An 18,323-nucleotide genomic window follows, 5' to 3' on the forward strand; every position below is an offset into this window, starting at 1 on the left:
TGCTTTCGAAATAATGTTTTCTGCTCCTGTAACTCTAAGTAAGCTAGTAGTATGAGACACTCTCCTAGAGGAAGGTAGATGTTTGAAGAACCCCTCGAATCATTCCTGATCGGTTGAGGCGTCCAATTTCAACTTGCGTCGTTCGAATTTCTTTCTTTCTCTAAAAGCTTAATATCTACTACCATATACTGTTTGCCTCTTCATTTTACACAACTTCTCGCCACTCCCCGGTAAATAGCGTAGCAGATTTATGCTTCTCTTCTTTTAAAAAGTCGTGGTGACCCCGTACGCTCGCACTTGTTTTGCGTATGTTTTCATTCTAATTTCAGTCCCTGTCTTTATTTATTTTCTCGTTCATCAATATTATTTTTCTGTATTATTATTATGTTTATCTTTTTACCAACTATTAGAATTATTTCAAATGTATAAACAAACAAATGATCGAAATATAAAAAGTTTAAACAAAAATTAATAAAACTATTTTTGCTTGTAACCTACTAATCATTCAAAATTATTATTTTTTCGTATAAAATCTTATAAAAATGAAATGTATATGAAACGCGATTCGACAATTTTTGCAATAAGAAATTTACTAAATTGAGTAAATAGTTTAATTTTAATTGTTCATTGGTTATATTAATTAACTACGATATCAATCAATGTATATGAGATAATTTTTATTTTTACTATATATTTATGTATTATCATGAAAAAGTTAAAAGAAAAAAATATTTATTTATTCTACATAACGAAATGTCTATTCTAAAATAATGAAAATACAGCCTACTTGTACTAATATCAGATATTTTTTCATAAATGCCGACACTAATATTATTATGTATAGAGATTTCATAAAAGCTAATGGCTCACGTTAGTTTGATTATTAAAATGATATTTACATTTCCTTTGACGGATTATCGTCGGAGTTTCAGTAAAATTTTTTCAAATTACTTATTTTTCCCAATTAAAATACTTTTTTATTTTAGCATTTTTATATTTAAAAATTGAAATTAATAGCAATAATAATTCTTGTATTGAAATTAAAGATTATTGTATTTATAAATTTAATGTTTATAGTGAAGATTTTACAGTAATTCAATAGATATTGATAACTTAATCGCGAATGAATATCATTTATATCAATATATACGAGATAGTATATATATATGCGAATAAATATATTATTAGCAATAAGTACACTAATACTAAAATCAGTCAATCAGGAATATTGATTACGTAATTTGTTCAGAAATCATGAACAAATTGATGTTATTTATAGTTAAATTCGGCATTATAATAATACTGTGCAAATGACTGCAATACAAGAACCCCAATGTAATAAAACTTAATTTATTTCCCATCATTTTCAAGAGAGATGTGGATAAACAGAAGCGTATGCGACTAAACACTCAAAATACCCTTCGACCTTGTTTAAGTCTATTAAACTAAAGCGCATTAGTACCTAGTCGCGATCGGTAATTTCTGCTTATGTGTATTAAACGAATTAATCTTGACCCGGCATGATCATGCTCAAGTTGCAAAATAAAGAAAAGACAACCACAAAGTGTTACCGAATTTGAATGGATCTGAATAGAAAGAAAGCGAGTGAAAGGGATAATCGAAATAAGGGCGCATTTCGATTTGGATCACGGGAGAGAGAAGGTGAAGTTTGGTGTAGCAGTGACTGATCGGACGGTTGAATCGAGTGGCTCTTTTCTCAGATTGATGGAAAATTCGGATCAGTTGTATTGAGGTTGTGGGCCCAAGAGAGTGTATCTATTTTCGAGGAAGAGACTGATTGGGAAAAAAAAATAAGAGAATGGGAGAGAGTGAGAGAAGACGAGAGGGAGAGATGGAGGGGGGGGGGATAACAAACAGAGAACAAGTGAAATAGCTAAGCGCGTTTGGATATAAATTCGAATTCGAGTACAGTAAATAGTAAAGTAACAGAATAAACTACTTAGAGATTAGCAAACTTATAGGATTGAAAATAAAACTAAATGGATATTTTAAGCAAATATTTTATTTTATGTATCTATAAGGAGATCATATTTTTATTGATATCGACAAAAATATGATAAAATATGAAATTAAGAATCAATTTGATGTATTTTTAATGTAAAAGTGTTGTTTTTTTATCACGTAAGTCATGACGTTAATAAATAAAAATCACATTAATATAATTAATTTTGAAAAACATAATCTAATAATGTTCTTTATCTAAAATTGAAATATAATAAAATTACTATTTATTTCGATGAAGAATGAATGAATTATTTTTATTTATATATGTTTTGAATATATAATAATAATATATATTAATACGTATATAATACCGAAAACGAGCAAATTATTCGTATTATTTACTTTCTACTAAAAATATTATTAAAAAATATTTGTATCGAATGCCATTTTTTCCAAAATTACTTTTAGCATAATTATTTGTATATTATAGGCAATACAATTATAATTACTAAATACAAATTTAATATTATTAAAAATGATATAATCAGTATTATTATATAATTTTTTAAATGACTTATATATGTGTTTTAATGGAATACTTATAAATATAAGTATAAATTTCTTTTTATTATTATTTATTTTAAATATTTTTTATAAAATTCTAAAAATTGGGAAATCCGTGGGATTTAGAAACGTAAGAAAATGCTTAGGTCAAACGGGTGCAAACGTAATCTACATATGTATATATATGCGCGCGCGCGCGCGCGCGAAGAAACGAAATCGAATGTGTTACTATTGTTACAACGATTTGGCCAGGGCCGAACAAATTCAACGCAACCATTGACCATACGGAGACTTGCCCCACCGCAAATCAAGTTCTGCTTGTAGGAGTAGTCCGTCTACTGATCTCGGGGCTGATTTGCGCGGCTAGACCACGAGAACATTCACGGAAGGTTAAGACATTACTCGCAAGGGACGAATTCATCTGGCAGCGCCAAATGTAACGTCCGATCGAAATGTCAAGAGGACGAGTACGAGAGCTCGGTTACGAAATTGACAGATGGACAATGATGGAAGAAGGCGTAACTGTTTTAATGCTTTGTATGCAATAGGAGAATTATTGTTAAGGATAGATTATTATACAGATAAAAATGGAGACTAATCTCCAAATAGCTGGCACCAAACGACAAAGTGGAACAAAAATATAAAAATTATATATTTATTTATTTTCTCATATAGGAATAAATTACACGTAAATATATACCAAGTAGTAGAGCCTAACGTATATTGTAATTCATTATTTATTGTTATTTTCATTTGTAATGTAAATCTATATATTTAATTTAAGTAAAGTACATTTTTACGAAGTTCAATGGATACATTTGATATTTCTATTTTAAACAATAAAATATAAGTAATGAACTAAGGTATAAAGTCATAGTAAATGTTGTACAAGTGGATAAGTAAATACAAACAAATCAATACTAAAAGCAAAATTTAACAAATACACTAACGTCTAGGATTCTAGCTACCCTTTTAGTAAAATAATTTCATCTCGTATACATGTGCATTAGTAAGTATTAAAGCAATTGTCGCGAGTCGATACTTGTAATTAAATCTCTGAAGTTTAACATTCAGTTTACAGACATCGTGCCAAAAGAACCACCCAGGATTTCGTACATCTCTTTCAGTATATATAATTGTTATGTCTCAGCTTCAACTTAGATTTAATTTTAAATAAAAGATTCATTTCGTGTGATCTTATAACCTATAATAATTATAGTTTTGTTAAAGCATTAAATCAAATTTGAAACAACGGAATAATGAATAAATAACTAATTAGATATTCAGAACTTATATAGTAGTATTATGAATAGTGACAAATATATTTATATATTATTTAATATATTATATTTAATTATATTATATATTATAATAATTATATTTAATATATTATTAGAATAATATAATTAGTGTAATGTTCTAAATAAATTTTTTAAAGAAATTAAAATATTATTTATGTATTTTTGTATCAATATCATGTTAATGTCAAAATTTACTATGACTTGGTGATTTGATGTGTGATTAGAAATTTATTATACTTGTATATTCTAATGTTAATAATAGGAAAACAATTTAACGTAACAAATAATACTTCAATAACAATATAAACATTAAATTCTAATAAATTCTCTTATTATAAAATGTGCGCTTCTAAAAAAAAAAATTACAATTTTAAAAATTGTATTATCTTGTGAGAATATCTCTATTAATATAATATTATAACTAATCTGTATGTCTAAAAAGATGACATTTAATAAAAATTATTTATTTCATTGGAAATTTTAATCTTAATTGTATTTATTAATGATAAAATTTAATTGTATATGTGAAGGTAATTTTATCGTAGCATGGAAAAAACAATTTAAAAGTAATGCTTGATAGCAATTTTGATTAAAATTACCTGTAGTCAAATATAAAATTTATCTCATCTAAAAGTGGAAAATTAAATATAATAAAGTATAAAAAACAATGATCTTTATACTAACGGTCTATGAGTATATATTTACATTAATTTGGTTTCTTCTATACCGTACATTATAATTTTTCATTACACACAACTTATAACTATCTATATCGTAATTGCGTATGTAACTGTGTATGCAAATTGAGTAACATAACTGAATAAGATATCGCAATTTAAAAAATATATTCATTGCGTATTTAGAAATTTACATGTACTATAAATAATACATTAAGTCACTTACCTCTTCACTTATATAAGCAAATACATAACTAAACAATTATTCGATAACGGATTTTATTCGAAATAAAACAAGTAATACGAAGGATGGATATGACGATATTCCATTTGTGCTCTTTAATGCCGTGGATTCTTTGTGCGGGCGTATCGATGCCCTCTATGCTCCTGACCCGAATCCACGTCTTGCAAGAGTGCAACAAAAATCATGAAATGTATGGCTCGTTGGAACGACAAAAAGGGGATGATCGTGCGTCCTGCGAGATTTCTCCCTCTTATTCTTTCTTTTTCTTATTCTTTACCTCATTCGGATTCGCGCATGAAAGCATCGAATTCCAGCAATACACGACGAACACCTAAGGCTTTGCACACTTAGCACTCAACGATCGTAAAAATTCAGCGAGTATTTTACTTTCAAGTATTAGAAAATACTTTCGATCGATATTGTCCTTCGCCACATTTACTCAATTCTTTTTTTTTTTGTCTTCTTATCTATCTGTATGCACCACCCGGATTTTTAATACGTATTTTTCCATTTTTCTTTGGCTTTTTAACGGTACGTGTACATCTTCTATTAGATGGAATGTCGTCTTCATTGAAACATGAAAATTTAAATTTCTTTCCAATCTTAAATGTTGTTTTATAATAAGGCATAATATAAAAATACTCTATTACAAGAGAATACAATTTTTAAGTCGAAACAAGAGTAAATAATGTTCTAAAAACGTAAGTATAACCTTAATAATTATGATTGTAATTTCATTGGACTCATTGAAGCAGTTTGGTGTATGAAGGAAAGTTTAGTGAAAATAATACGAAAGAAATAAAGCTAAAACTGCAGCAACAAAGATAAAGAAGAAAACGACTAGAAAGCAAATGAGTTTGAGATGTAGAATATGTGCATGTGTTGCCAGGGGATGAAATATGAGTGAGGTAATGAAGAACACGCGGGAGTTACAATCGAGTCCTTTCACTGGATATGATGTTCTAGGGGTCGTTTCATCTTATCATTTAATTTTATTGCGTGCAGCCGCAACCCCAAAGAGCCTAGGGACACTCGCTTCTATAACTAAAGCAAAGCTAATCCTCCTGCCTCGTCTTGCAACCCTTTACACCCTAAAACGTAGATACGCGTTAGCACATACACCCGCTCGTTAGAGATAAAAGAAGAAAGAGTTAGTGTATGAGGAGCATTGTCATTGATGCATGTGTGATAATCTTCGGAACGTATTCACATGAATGTGCGCCGTACCGAAAAAGGGATAACGAACGGAAAGAAAGGAAAAGAAGAGAAGGAAGAGAATAAATAGGACAACGCATTCTGCCTACGCTAATGTGGAATATTGGTGTTATAACACCTTTTGTTGTTTGTCGTTGTTGTTGGACGAGGCTTTACCAATGATAATCACATCCATTAGCTTTCTCATGAAAATTATTTTACTTGTGGACATATTTTTTATTTAACTATAATTATTATATATAATAAACATTATGCATAATATATTGTAATGGCTATGAAAAAATATTCTCGTTATTTTATACATTTATAAAATATTATTTATAACGTATTAATTTATACAATAATAATTCTATTAAACCGTGATAGTGAATTGCTTGATAGGCATTTGTAATTTAAAAAAGAAATTTAGTTTACAGCTTAGTACATAAAGATTCCCACACAATAATACGAAGTAAATGCAAAATAAACAATGGAAATTTTCGTTTAGTTAAACGTTCAATAATTGTTCAGCAAATTATATGAATAATTATAGTAAAATTCAAAGATAATGTCAACTAGTTGTGTGTATCAATGATTATACGCGAAAATTTATGGTGTTTAATATTGCTTATTATTATTAATAATTTCAGCTATATAAAATGTTTATTTTATCTGAATAATTAAAATACAATTAATTCGTCTAATATTTACGAAATAATTGAAAAGAATGAATGTCAAAGTCTAGAAACAAGTCATGTAACGGATGCATAAAATATGTATAAAAACCAAAAAAAAAAAGTATATTATCAGTAGATGCGGTTTTCAGAAATAGAGACATTGTATTTAAGAAAACATGAAAATTCAGTTTTAATGCATATTTTAAAATAAAACTTTTTTAATTCCACTTTAATCTTGCAACTTGACAAAGTAAAAAACGTAACAAAGGTAATAGATAGAACAAGCAAAGTACTGACACATGTGCATACATGAACGCAAGTATGCACGCAGGCACGCACGCACGTGCACACACTTTATACATATGTACATATACATATATATGCGTCTATATATATATATATATATATAGACTAAGATGAAAGGAGACATGAAACAATCTGTTTTTGACAATGACCAATTTGCAAATTTATTCAAACAGACAATGTACAATAATAAAATAGTTATCGAATTAAAATCTCTTTTACTAATCTATATTATTTATTAACAAAATGTATTGAAATTTACAAAGATGAAACAAAGGCAATAGTTTCGTTAATGACAGAAACATTTGTTGAAATATTCACGTCTTAATTGGTAAACTTTTCATATTCTGCTTAGTTTTGATACGGGTTTAGCATACTCTCGAGCAACTCTATAAAACAGTTTTACCACACATTCTCTTTTTATAAAAAAAAAAATGTAATAGAACAGTTTAAAAAAAGTGAAAACTATGAAAGGTATATTATTGTTGAAGGATTCTTATTACATTAGTACAAATTCGGAAATATAAATATTTATGATTTAGTTATTAAATAAAATATTTTACTATTACTTTTATTAATTTGCTTTTATTAATTATATAATAAATTTGTATTCAACTATAATGCTCCAGAATTTGAAATCTATAAACTGCAAGTTAAAAGCTATATTACTAAATGATAAACTACATTAGAAATTATAAATATGTCGGAAATATCTTTCAGTAAATGCATGATATTTCAAATATTTTAAAAATAATTAAATTGTTCGAAATTCAAACTGTTTGAAGTTAATGGAATAGTAAAAAAGGGTTATTTAATTGGTTAGCTGCATCAATTGCTTAAATATGACCTTCAATTAATTATTTAATTGAAATTCTGTATTTTCTCATATTTTTTAAATAGGAGATTTTCAATAATAGATATTATGCTTGTAGGTAATGTTCGAGAAGAGTAATAGTCAAGAAGATTATATCTGTTATTTATAGCTAAATATTATTAAAATGCACTAATAAAAGTAAATTTTACAAAGAAACATAGGATATATAAATGCTTCTTTCATTGAATTAAACCAACGAAGGGAATTCTTTTCTAATTTTTTCGATTATACTTTAATTAAATACCCTTCGACAATCATACACATACTCTCACTATATATAGACGTCAATATCTTAATTAATAATCAATAATTAACTAATATGCAAAATTTAGTATTATACACCTCATATTCTTTAATCTTCGTAATAAATAAATAAATAAATAAATATAATAAGAAAATTATTAAATATAAAGTTTTGTTATTTATCATTTTGAATAAAACCTAATAACAAAAAAGGGGAAATTACATTTTTTTAATATTTGTGTTAATAAAATAAATAACTTTTGGTGGCGTACACAAAATTTACCACGATGACGATGTAATATTCACTTCTCCATAAAGGTTTGTGGTGATATTGCAATGATGGAAGAAATACGTGAATTTAGTCTTCAAAAAAGAAAAATATAAAATCGACTGCTGATTTTTCCTAAGGGATACGTGTGAATTCGGAGAGAGGAATGCAATTTGAAGCGTCTCGAACTTCGATAAAATATTGGGAGAAAAGATTTGAATTGTTAATTGCAAGAACTGTTAGGTTAATAATCGGCTTATAATGAGTCAATAATAACCAATCAATACTGAACGATTATTTCACTTACAACAAGCAAAGCAGGTCCTAATTTTATTTGGTCAAATAGATGAAATAAAAAACACTCAGGAGCATTTACAAATTAATATATGATTGTAAATTCATAATATAATTATTTATTTATATTCAATTTCTAACATTTATTATAGATGCTAACGTTCAAATATGAAAATGTATAAATACGTTTATTAAATAAAGATTATTTATAATTATATTTTTTTTAATGATTTATAATTATTTATAATTATTTATAATTATTTATATTTATAAATGAAAAATATATATAATTATTTATAAAGATTTATATAATTATTGTTTTTGTAAGTAACACAACTATTTTCCTTGTTTATTATAGAAATTGTAGAAATAAAAATTGTAAATAGAATGGATTTATTTTCACTAATAGTTGCAATTTGTATGTAATATGATATTTTATCATCAATAAATGATATAAATTAATTTCAAATTAAAATTAATTACACTGCTAAATAATTATCCTATCCTAGTTTCAATTTTAATTGTATATTTATTATCTATTATGATAAGAAAATTCATGAAAAAGATAAAGTAAATTGTAATAAATGTAATGTAATTTAGCTATGATAAATATTGTAATAATGAATTCTGAAGCAACAAACAATACCCTACAGTATATAAGCCTATAGACAAATTTATTATAGCATCAGTTTAAATTAAAAAACCTGTTAAGTTAATTGCTACCTAAAGCAGTTTATACGTTGTCAGAATTTAGAATACGACTATATCATTCGAATTTGTGCTTTATAATATTTGTAAAAAGTATTGTCGTTTTATGATAAAAATATTTTCATATTTGATTTTATATAATAAAGTGTTTTAACTATTTTTACTAATTCTATAATATTAATTTCATAAATCAAAAACTCTTATAGATAGTTATTATTTATAAGATACTCTTAACAATATTATATATAGTTAAGCATCTAACGTTCATTGTGTTCAAAAATTGCCTTTCAAAAATATCACTATATTCTAATAGTTTACGAAAGATTATGCATAATGATTTATTTTTCAAATTTCAATTACAAGTAAAGTTCGAGATTGAAGTATTAAATGATTTTCTCGTTTCAATATAATTAAACTTTTTCGGCAACATTTTATTATTAATGACAAAACGTTCTGATTTTTCGGCATCAAAAATTCGCTCTTTTTAAGAAATTCATTCCATAACTAAAGATCGTTTAAATAGAATGCTATAAACAAAGTGATGTTTCAGTTGTTCGTATTTAGACCGGAGAAATATTATAAATAGAATATTCTATTATTAAAATATATAATGAAATATAATAAAAAATAGCGTTATAATATTTATATATTTACTTTTATTAATTTATTAACTTTGTTTAAATCACATAATGATAAAAAAAAATGTAATATGTAAATGCACATTTATTTACATTATAGTCATACGACTGCTTAATTCAGAATTATTATCAAAAATATGAATATATATATATATATATATATATATAATATACTTTATCATTACTTAATAACAAGCTATATTATATACAATAGTAGATTTCTCCTACTTTTAATTACTGCTAAATCTTTGCTGCTATGATTCCAAATTTATTTCCCAATCGGTATATAATTATAATTTTTACAGTTCCACCAGACATAATTGACTATCAAACTAGTACAGATATGATTGTGAGAGAAGGTACTGACGTTACACTACGATGTATGGCTACAGGCTCACCGGCACCAATTATAAATTGGCGTAGAGAGGATGGGCAGCCGATTTCTCTTAGTAACACGAGGGAGGGTAAGTGATTATGCATAAGCATATCGCAGGGTAAGTTTAAGCACGTATATATATATATAGATTACGCTTGTGTTATCGATCATTTTTCCTTACCCACAATAAATAGAAAGTAGATAGAAAACCATTTATTTGGTAAGATAATTAATCATGAAGTCTACTTGTAATTGCAGAGGTTATTATACGTATTAATAAACTTTCAGTATAAACAGAAGAACGTAAAGTTGAATAAAAATGAATTAGGAATAGTAAAGTCTTATATTTATATGAGAGAATATTTACTTAAATAAAATTTTACATATTTATATATATATATATATATATATATATATATATATATATATATATATATACAAGACAATTTCGTAGTTTAATTTAAAATATAAAAATTAGAATATAAAAATATCTATATTTGTTCATAATTTTATAACTGTAGATAAGCTTTGTGTACAGTTCATTATATCCATTTACGTCAACTATATTAAAATTAGAATGCTTTGCTTATGAATAAATGTTTTTGTAATTGATAAATCTTACTCTTTACATTTGCCATTTCAATTGTTGATTATGTGTAAAAAAAATTAAACTATCTTTGTTCTCAAATAATTAAAGTTTTCTCAATTCTTTTATCTTTAAAAAATATAAGTGAAGTAACTTAGAAATTATAATTTACTAATATTATATTTTGTTGTTATATTTAATTATATTTTTTATTTTAATTTATTTGAAGTTGTGATTTTATATATGCTGTAACCTTATCTTTATATTTTAAAAACAGTTCCTGCAAACATATATGTACATAATATATAAAAGTTTTTCAAAAAATAAATTTTCAAATCTCACCATAGATATTATTTAAATTATAAATCGAAGTAAAAATATGAAAACGCGCCCTCAAATTTCGCGTATCAAAATAAATTGTCGATAATTTTTAGGGGCATAGATAAAATATTATACATGCCTGAAATATTATTATTGGATGTAGGAAAAACCAGTAAATGGATATTGTTACACGATATAATGGATTGAAGATTCTCACCTACTGTATCTTATATTTCACATCCTATCTCTTTTCTCACTTTCACTTCTATCTTAACAATAAATATATGTTTTTGTACACGTATATATTCTTTATATATGCATTGAAAGTGGTAAACAGTTAAGAGTGACAAATCTAAAAAGAGAAAGAGAGATACTTAGAAGGGAACGGACAGATAAAAACAGAGGAATGAAAAGTGAATGTAAGAGGAAGAGTTTAGCAGCAACCAGGCTAGAAAATTTCTTTGCCTTCAGCAGAATTTTAAACTTCAATGAATATTAAAACAGTAATAATAGTTTAGAACGCTGTAGCAACGCAAATATACGTTCGAAACTGACGAAAACTAATTCAACATTCACTTCTCACACTTGTCATGCATGACCTTTCTGCAAATGCTGTTGAGTACAATTTGTGTACAATATATAAACGTACAATTATAGCATTTGTAGATTTTTCATTTTTTATAAACATACATATATACATACATACACACACACACGCACACACACACACACACACACACACACACATATATATATAGCATATTTGAATAAATTCACGTTCTTATTCGAGACTATATTATGTATATATTTGTATCTATCAAGTCAACATTATTCTCGAATTTTATATTTAAATTAATTGAAATAATAGTGGTTTCAACGGTAATTAAATATTTTCTATAAATATTTATAAAAAGAATTTGTTTTTAATTTGTTATTAGAAATTTATTAAATATATTTATATGAGGCAACGTATTGTGAAATCGGTAAAATGTTAATATATTCGTAGTTTTCAAAATTACATGTAAAGTAATTTCATATTTCGTGAAAAGAAAAATAAGAAATAGGGTATAAATATTATGATTTTTGTTTTAAACTTTTATACATTTTACCAAACATATATTTATGCTCATTATTACACCATTTTTATTTATACATAGTAGACTGAATTTTTTCTTTTAAATATAGGAAGATTGATTTGTTGGCTACATGAAAATATAAAATTATTGTTCCAAATTCCTTCGCATGATAAATGTTAAAGAATATTCCGATGAAATTCATTTCCAGTATGAAAATCTCTGCGACATCGCAAATAAACAAGGGAGGAATTGAAAATGACAGAGCTCCGCGAAAAAGTTCAGCTTCCAGTCGGATATAAACATGGCGAGGAAAGGAGTCGCAAAATCCTTGGGATTATCACTCAGTTTTAGAGGCGCGTTGAACTGCATAGGATTCGGGGATGCCGCGGTGAACCTCCATAGTGGAACTCACTTTTGGTTCTTCCGAGTGCTTCATTAGCGCTTGACGTGAGCGTCTGCCAATCCGTGGCAAGAGAAACTACGATTTTGCTTTAGTTTTTCTTTTATCGTTCATTTAGTTTCCCCATTTCATTTTTTATTTCACTTTTACAGAAATAGCTTTATAAGTCATGCATATTATTAATTACATAAATCACTTGAATTTAACAATCACGATCCAATATCTACATTTCCAGAATAATTAAATTCTTTTCGTATGATTTGTGTTGTGTCGCCTAAGAATAATAATAGACGTTGTGTTAAAAATGTATAGAATAATTAATATTCAAAGTAAATTATTCCCGCGATTAATTTGCATATATATTTGTATGCTTGAATCGAATAATTTAAATGACTCACTCGTTCAAATAATATATAATACATTGTTATTGTCGTGTATTTGTACGATGAAGATAATTTTAAAGCAAACGAATAAATTTAAAAACATAATAATATTCATCTTAACATATACCTTCACATAATTTATTAAAAATAATATTAATTAAAAATAATATTTTTAATTAAGTAAGTATCAATGAAATCATAGTGTCTGTGTGTCTATGTTTTTATAAACTAAATATAATTATAATTATTCTTCCATGAAATTACGCATAATATAAAGTAAAAGATACGAATTGTAGAAAATTAATAAAAATTTTTATAATAATGTATAATGTAATAATAAATAAATATATATATATATATATATATATATATATATAATATTCGATATAAATAGAATATTTTCTTATTCACGAATTATATAGGAATCCGGTATATTTTAGGAAACTTATTTCATGTTTACGCTCAGAAGGTTAATGAGAAACTTAATCTTTCATTTCCATCGTTAAAGCACTATAAAACTCTCAAACGGTTTTTCAGTTGGTCCCAAGAGAATTTTATTAACAATAATAATTTGGTTAGCCATATAACTGCCTATTTATACAAACAACTTCACCGAAAATTTTTAATTTTATATAACTAAATCTAATATAAAAGTAGTAGAGGAGATCTTTAGTATTTCAAATTGTAAGTCATTATCTATTAAAATATATTGATATATTATTTTCAATATTATTCGTGATGTTATTGCGATATGAGAACGAATGGAATGAAGTTTTGCATATAAGAAATGGTGGCTGAGATGGAAATAATATTTTTACAAAACGGTATCGTGTCTTTGATTATTGGCCGAGTAACGTCGAGTACTTTTAGAAGTTTTTGTTATTTTTATTTAACAAAAGTTTATAAATTTACCGTAGTAATAATAATATATTAAATTATAATGAAAAATGCAAGTTTTAAAGTTTTGAAAATTTCAAGCGTTTGTTTTATTTTAAATTCAAGCGTATTTTCTTTCCTTATGCAATTGAAGGAGAAATATTGTAATCTATATAAGTGATGATATTTATTTTTGATGGTATCATGAGTATAAAAATATTTCTATAAAATATAGAAATAGATACAATATGTACGATTTAGTCGAAGGAGTTTCCGCTCAGAATATAAAAAAAAAAACCACAGATTCTATTTCAATACGAATAACTTAAAGTTATTTTATATATAGTATATTCTGACTGTTGATTTTTATCAATATATTTTTCAATTATTACAATCATTTTTACAACTCTAAAAATAAAATGTAGTCCTTATAATCATAATACCTTTTGATACTTAATCATTTAAATCATTAATTTTCTATCTTCTTTGATATTATTTTATACTTCGTATTTTTGAGACGTGTACATTTTTATTGACCATTATACATTAAGCTAATAGAATAAGCTTAAAAAATAGAAATTATGCGCCGTATTGAAATGAAAGTTATCTATCTAATTTATAATCTAGAAGTTATGATCTATTATAACTTGTCATTGAATTATTTCTACATTAATCCGATATTTGTAAATATTGCACTTAGCTTGATACAGCATCAATCCAACGGGGCAATCCAAAAATTTCATGTAATATTTATTATGGTACGAAGTAACTTAGCTTGGTTATTTAGCTCACAAAAGCAGCGATTCGAGCTGCTAATGTCGCGTACTCTCGAGTCCCAACAAAATTAGTCGGTGTCCTTTAACGGATTAGTGCTCCTGAAATTGGAGCTTCGTCGTCCACTCGGGCGATGTAACTGGCGCTTCTCGCAGTTTGTCAGGAATGTGCAAATATTTCGGCGGAGGGGTTATTCGATTGCGGTACGGATGTTGGAGCGAGGCGAGCGCCAGACAGTGGCAGCTCGACCTGGACTTCCGGATAAGTAAACCGAATTTACGGAGAACAGGCGAGGCCAAGCACAGCCGACTGCTCCCACGTTTATTCGTTCGCGCCGGGGCTTTGCCGGCCTTCCCTTCCGTCGCGCTAGTTCAACTGATCGCCATGAATCGCTATATTTAATTTTCAGATAGCGAACGATAAAGATATACGTGTTGGCGGAAAATGGGGACGGGGGACGAAACCAAAGAATTGCGCGACCGTAAATACTATTTTCATCGGTACCGATTGCAGAATGTTTTCAATTAACATTAATTTTTTCTAATAAAGCTCAACAGGTACTTCTTTCTTCTAAACTTTAGAAACTATAATTAAATTTCCAGTATATCCAATATTTGTCTATTTACTTTGAATTCATAATGCTATAAGTAACTTCTTAATTTTTCTTTTTTTATTTTCATTTAGATATTATAATTTAGTTTTGACAATATTATTATTTTTATTATGAAATAGCTGAACTATTGATATATTATATTTTTTTTTATTTATTTATTTATTTTTGTTTTTGAAAAAAAAACAAAAAACAATAAAAGAAGATTAATAGCTTTCCATACAACATTTCTACAATATTACGGAATTTTATATTAAATAATATATTTAAATAATTTTAATTCATTCGAATTAATTTGAACGAAGAAATGTTTTAGAATACTCTCTAAGATAAAAAATGAGGTCGAACGTTATCTTAAATAATAAAAATGATATTTTTCTGACAGTCAGTTATTAATGGGACATAATTCGTATTAAAATTTTATACACTCTATATTAATTAAGTTATACTACAAAATGTCAGTATTTTTATATTTTCGTTGCCATTTTTAAATATTAATTATTACTATAAATTATTTTCAATTAAGCGAAAATAACGCGAAAATATTTTTCGTAATGATACGTTAAAAAATCTATATTAAAAATTTGTAATATGCTGATGGTTTTGTCTAGTCATCCACGGAAATGAATGTAAATATATAAATTCAGTTTCCGAATTAATAATAAAAAATATAATGAACGATAAAAAGTAATCCATAATTATAATTAAAGTAATTAAATAACTTGAAATATATGTCTATGGAAATTCCATAAAGATTTATTCGCTTGTTTTTGCTAAGAAAAGGCCCAAAATAGAAATCAAAGTTACAAAAAAATAGCGTGGATAAATAAATTTGAAAAACGACGCAGTTTAGCAAAAGTACCATTGATAAAAATATTTTTAGTAGTATAAGATAATATAATCAACCAGAATTACACTCGAAAAAGCTGATTAAAGCGGCCGTGTATCATCTTAAACACCAGTTGATAATCTACTTTGCAGTATCTCATCAAAATTTGATCAACCTTCATCGTACAAATACATTATAGTAGATTTCAAAGTAGCTTTCAAAAATCATTAGCAAGTGTGCCAATTCCTAACTAGCGATTTAAATTATAAATATTCTAGGAAAACTGCTATTTCTAAATTACGTCGATTCTCATTATAAGCAATTAATCATAGAATAAATTTTATGCCGATTAAAATCATCGAATTTTTTCACTTAATATAATATCTTTTAAATAAGTCAATTATTAGCAAAACATGATCAGTCATTATGTTATATATAAGTTATGTAAAGAATTTGTTATTTGTTATTTATTATTTATTGTTATGAAAATATCTTCTTCTTTTAAAATATGCTTCGCATAATAGTTGACAAAAATACAAACAAAATAAATTTAGAAAATTTTAAATATTTATTTCACACCTGTAATTATAATAATCATGCAAAATAAATGGAAAAATTGTGTAGTTATTGATGTATTGTAGGAAAAATGTACTGTAAATTATAATGAAAATGCAACACATTAATTATACACATATTTTATTTTCAAAGTACAAAGTGTGGAAGGCTCGCAGTTCAATCTGACGCAAGTAAGTCGAAAACAGATGGGACCATACTTGTGCATAGCATCGAACGGCGTACCGCCAACCGTCAGTAAAAGGATCATCCTCGTCGTGCAATGTAAGTAATGGAGACAAACCCGTGCATATATTATAGTAATCGAATTATCTTGCGGTCTTGTATTGAGTATTGCGAGTCGGCGATCAGTTTGCTCAGTGTCATCGATAAATTTCAGTTCCACCGATGATTTGGATTCCGAATCAATTGATCGGCGCACGAGAAGGTCATCAAATTACGCTCGAGTGTATTTCTGAAGCGTATCCAAAATCCATCAACTATTGGACGCGCGATAAAGACGATATTGTAGCACAAGGTAAACGGAACATAAATCATTTAGTTGCTTACAGTTGTTACTATTGAAATGCCTTTACAGTACTACTTTTTGGTCCTCAATGGCATAACGGTATAATACTCTAGTCACTTATTGTGTATCACCTTCCATTGAGAATTCTAATAATTTTAAGTAATTTTATTTAATCAACTATGTCAATTATTTTATATAAAATTTTAATTGCTATAAATATGAAAAATTATAGAAAATTTAACAGACATGAACTGAAAAACGGTATACACGATCATACGCTATTTGACTTTCAAATTATAATATTAATCTTCTAGTGACTGTTGACGTGAATTTACTTTATCATCTGAAAACTTTGCAATTCAATTTTCTTAGTAATAACTAAGAAATAACGAACGGAACCTCTAAAAGTATAGTCTAAAGTAATCCGAAGCTCAGTCGGTTGCAATATATGTGAATGTAGTATTAAAGAATAAGGCTGAAACTATTATACTCATTCCATTCTATACTTATTTCTATAATTATTAATAAATTTTATAACGAATAAAGACAAATACCTTAATTATTCAAAGCGTTAGGTGCTAAGAGTTTTAAAAATAATTTTTGACAAAAATAATCCAAAGTTTCGAATCTATTTCGTTTCGTATTTATCAAAAATATCGTACAAAGATCGTAAACAAAGATTCAAAATTTATGCTCAAATGAAAATATTTTAAAAAATAAGGAGAATCTAAAACTATATTTAAATAATAAATTATTTATCATAGTTTTATAATAAAATTTGTACCGATTAATCGTAGCATACAAGTATTACAACAATTTCATTCAAAATTTACTCAGCATTCATAATTAAATTATCAAATAAACATTCAAGATTTTCTGTTTGTTTAATAAATATTATATTATTACCGTATATAAATCGAGATAAGCGTATGTAAAAAAATATCGATCAAATATAATTTTGATCAATTTTCTATTAATCTTGTATAATAATATATAGAATATTATGTACAAAAATTTTCCTTCACAGATACATGCACATATACACCCGCATATAATAATAA

The 18,323-nt window shown here is 26.4% G+C and overlaps 1 protein-coding gene across 1 annotated transcript in view; it reads left to right on the forward strand.

The window, feature by feature from the left end:
• Positions 1 to 18,323, forward strand: part of LOC105363423 (limbic system-associated membrane protein-like) — a 68,238-nt gene that overhangs the window by 41,362 nt on the left and 8,553 nt on the right. The window contains exons 3-5 of the mRNA XM_011501104.1: positions 10,256 to 10,414; positions 16,890 to 17,018; positions 17,134 to 17,271. Of these exons, the coding sequence (XP_011499406.1) occupies positions 10,256 to 10,414; positions 16,890 to 17,018; positions 17,134 to 17,271 (426 nt within the window). The remainder of the gene's footprint in view (positions 1 to 10,255; positions 10,415 to 16,889; positions 17,019 to 17,133; positions 17,272 to 18,323) is intronic.

The sequence above is a fragment of the Ceratosolen solmsi genome, unplaced genomic scaffold (genome assembly GCF_000503995.2).
Source record: "Ceratosolen solmsi marchali unplaced genomic scaffold, CerSol_1.0 scaffold57, whole genome shotgun sequence".
Classification (NCBI taxonomy): domain Eukaryota; kingdom Metazoa; phylum Arthropoda; class Insecta; order Hymenoptera; family Agaonidae; genus Ceratosolen; species Ceratosolen solmsi.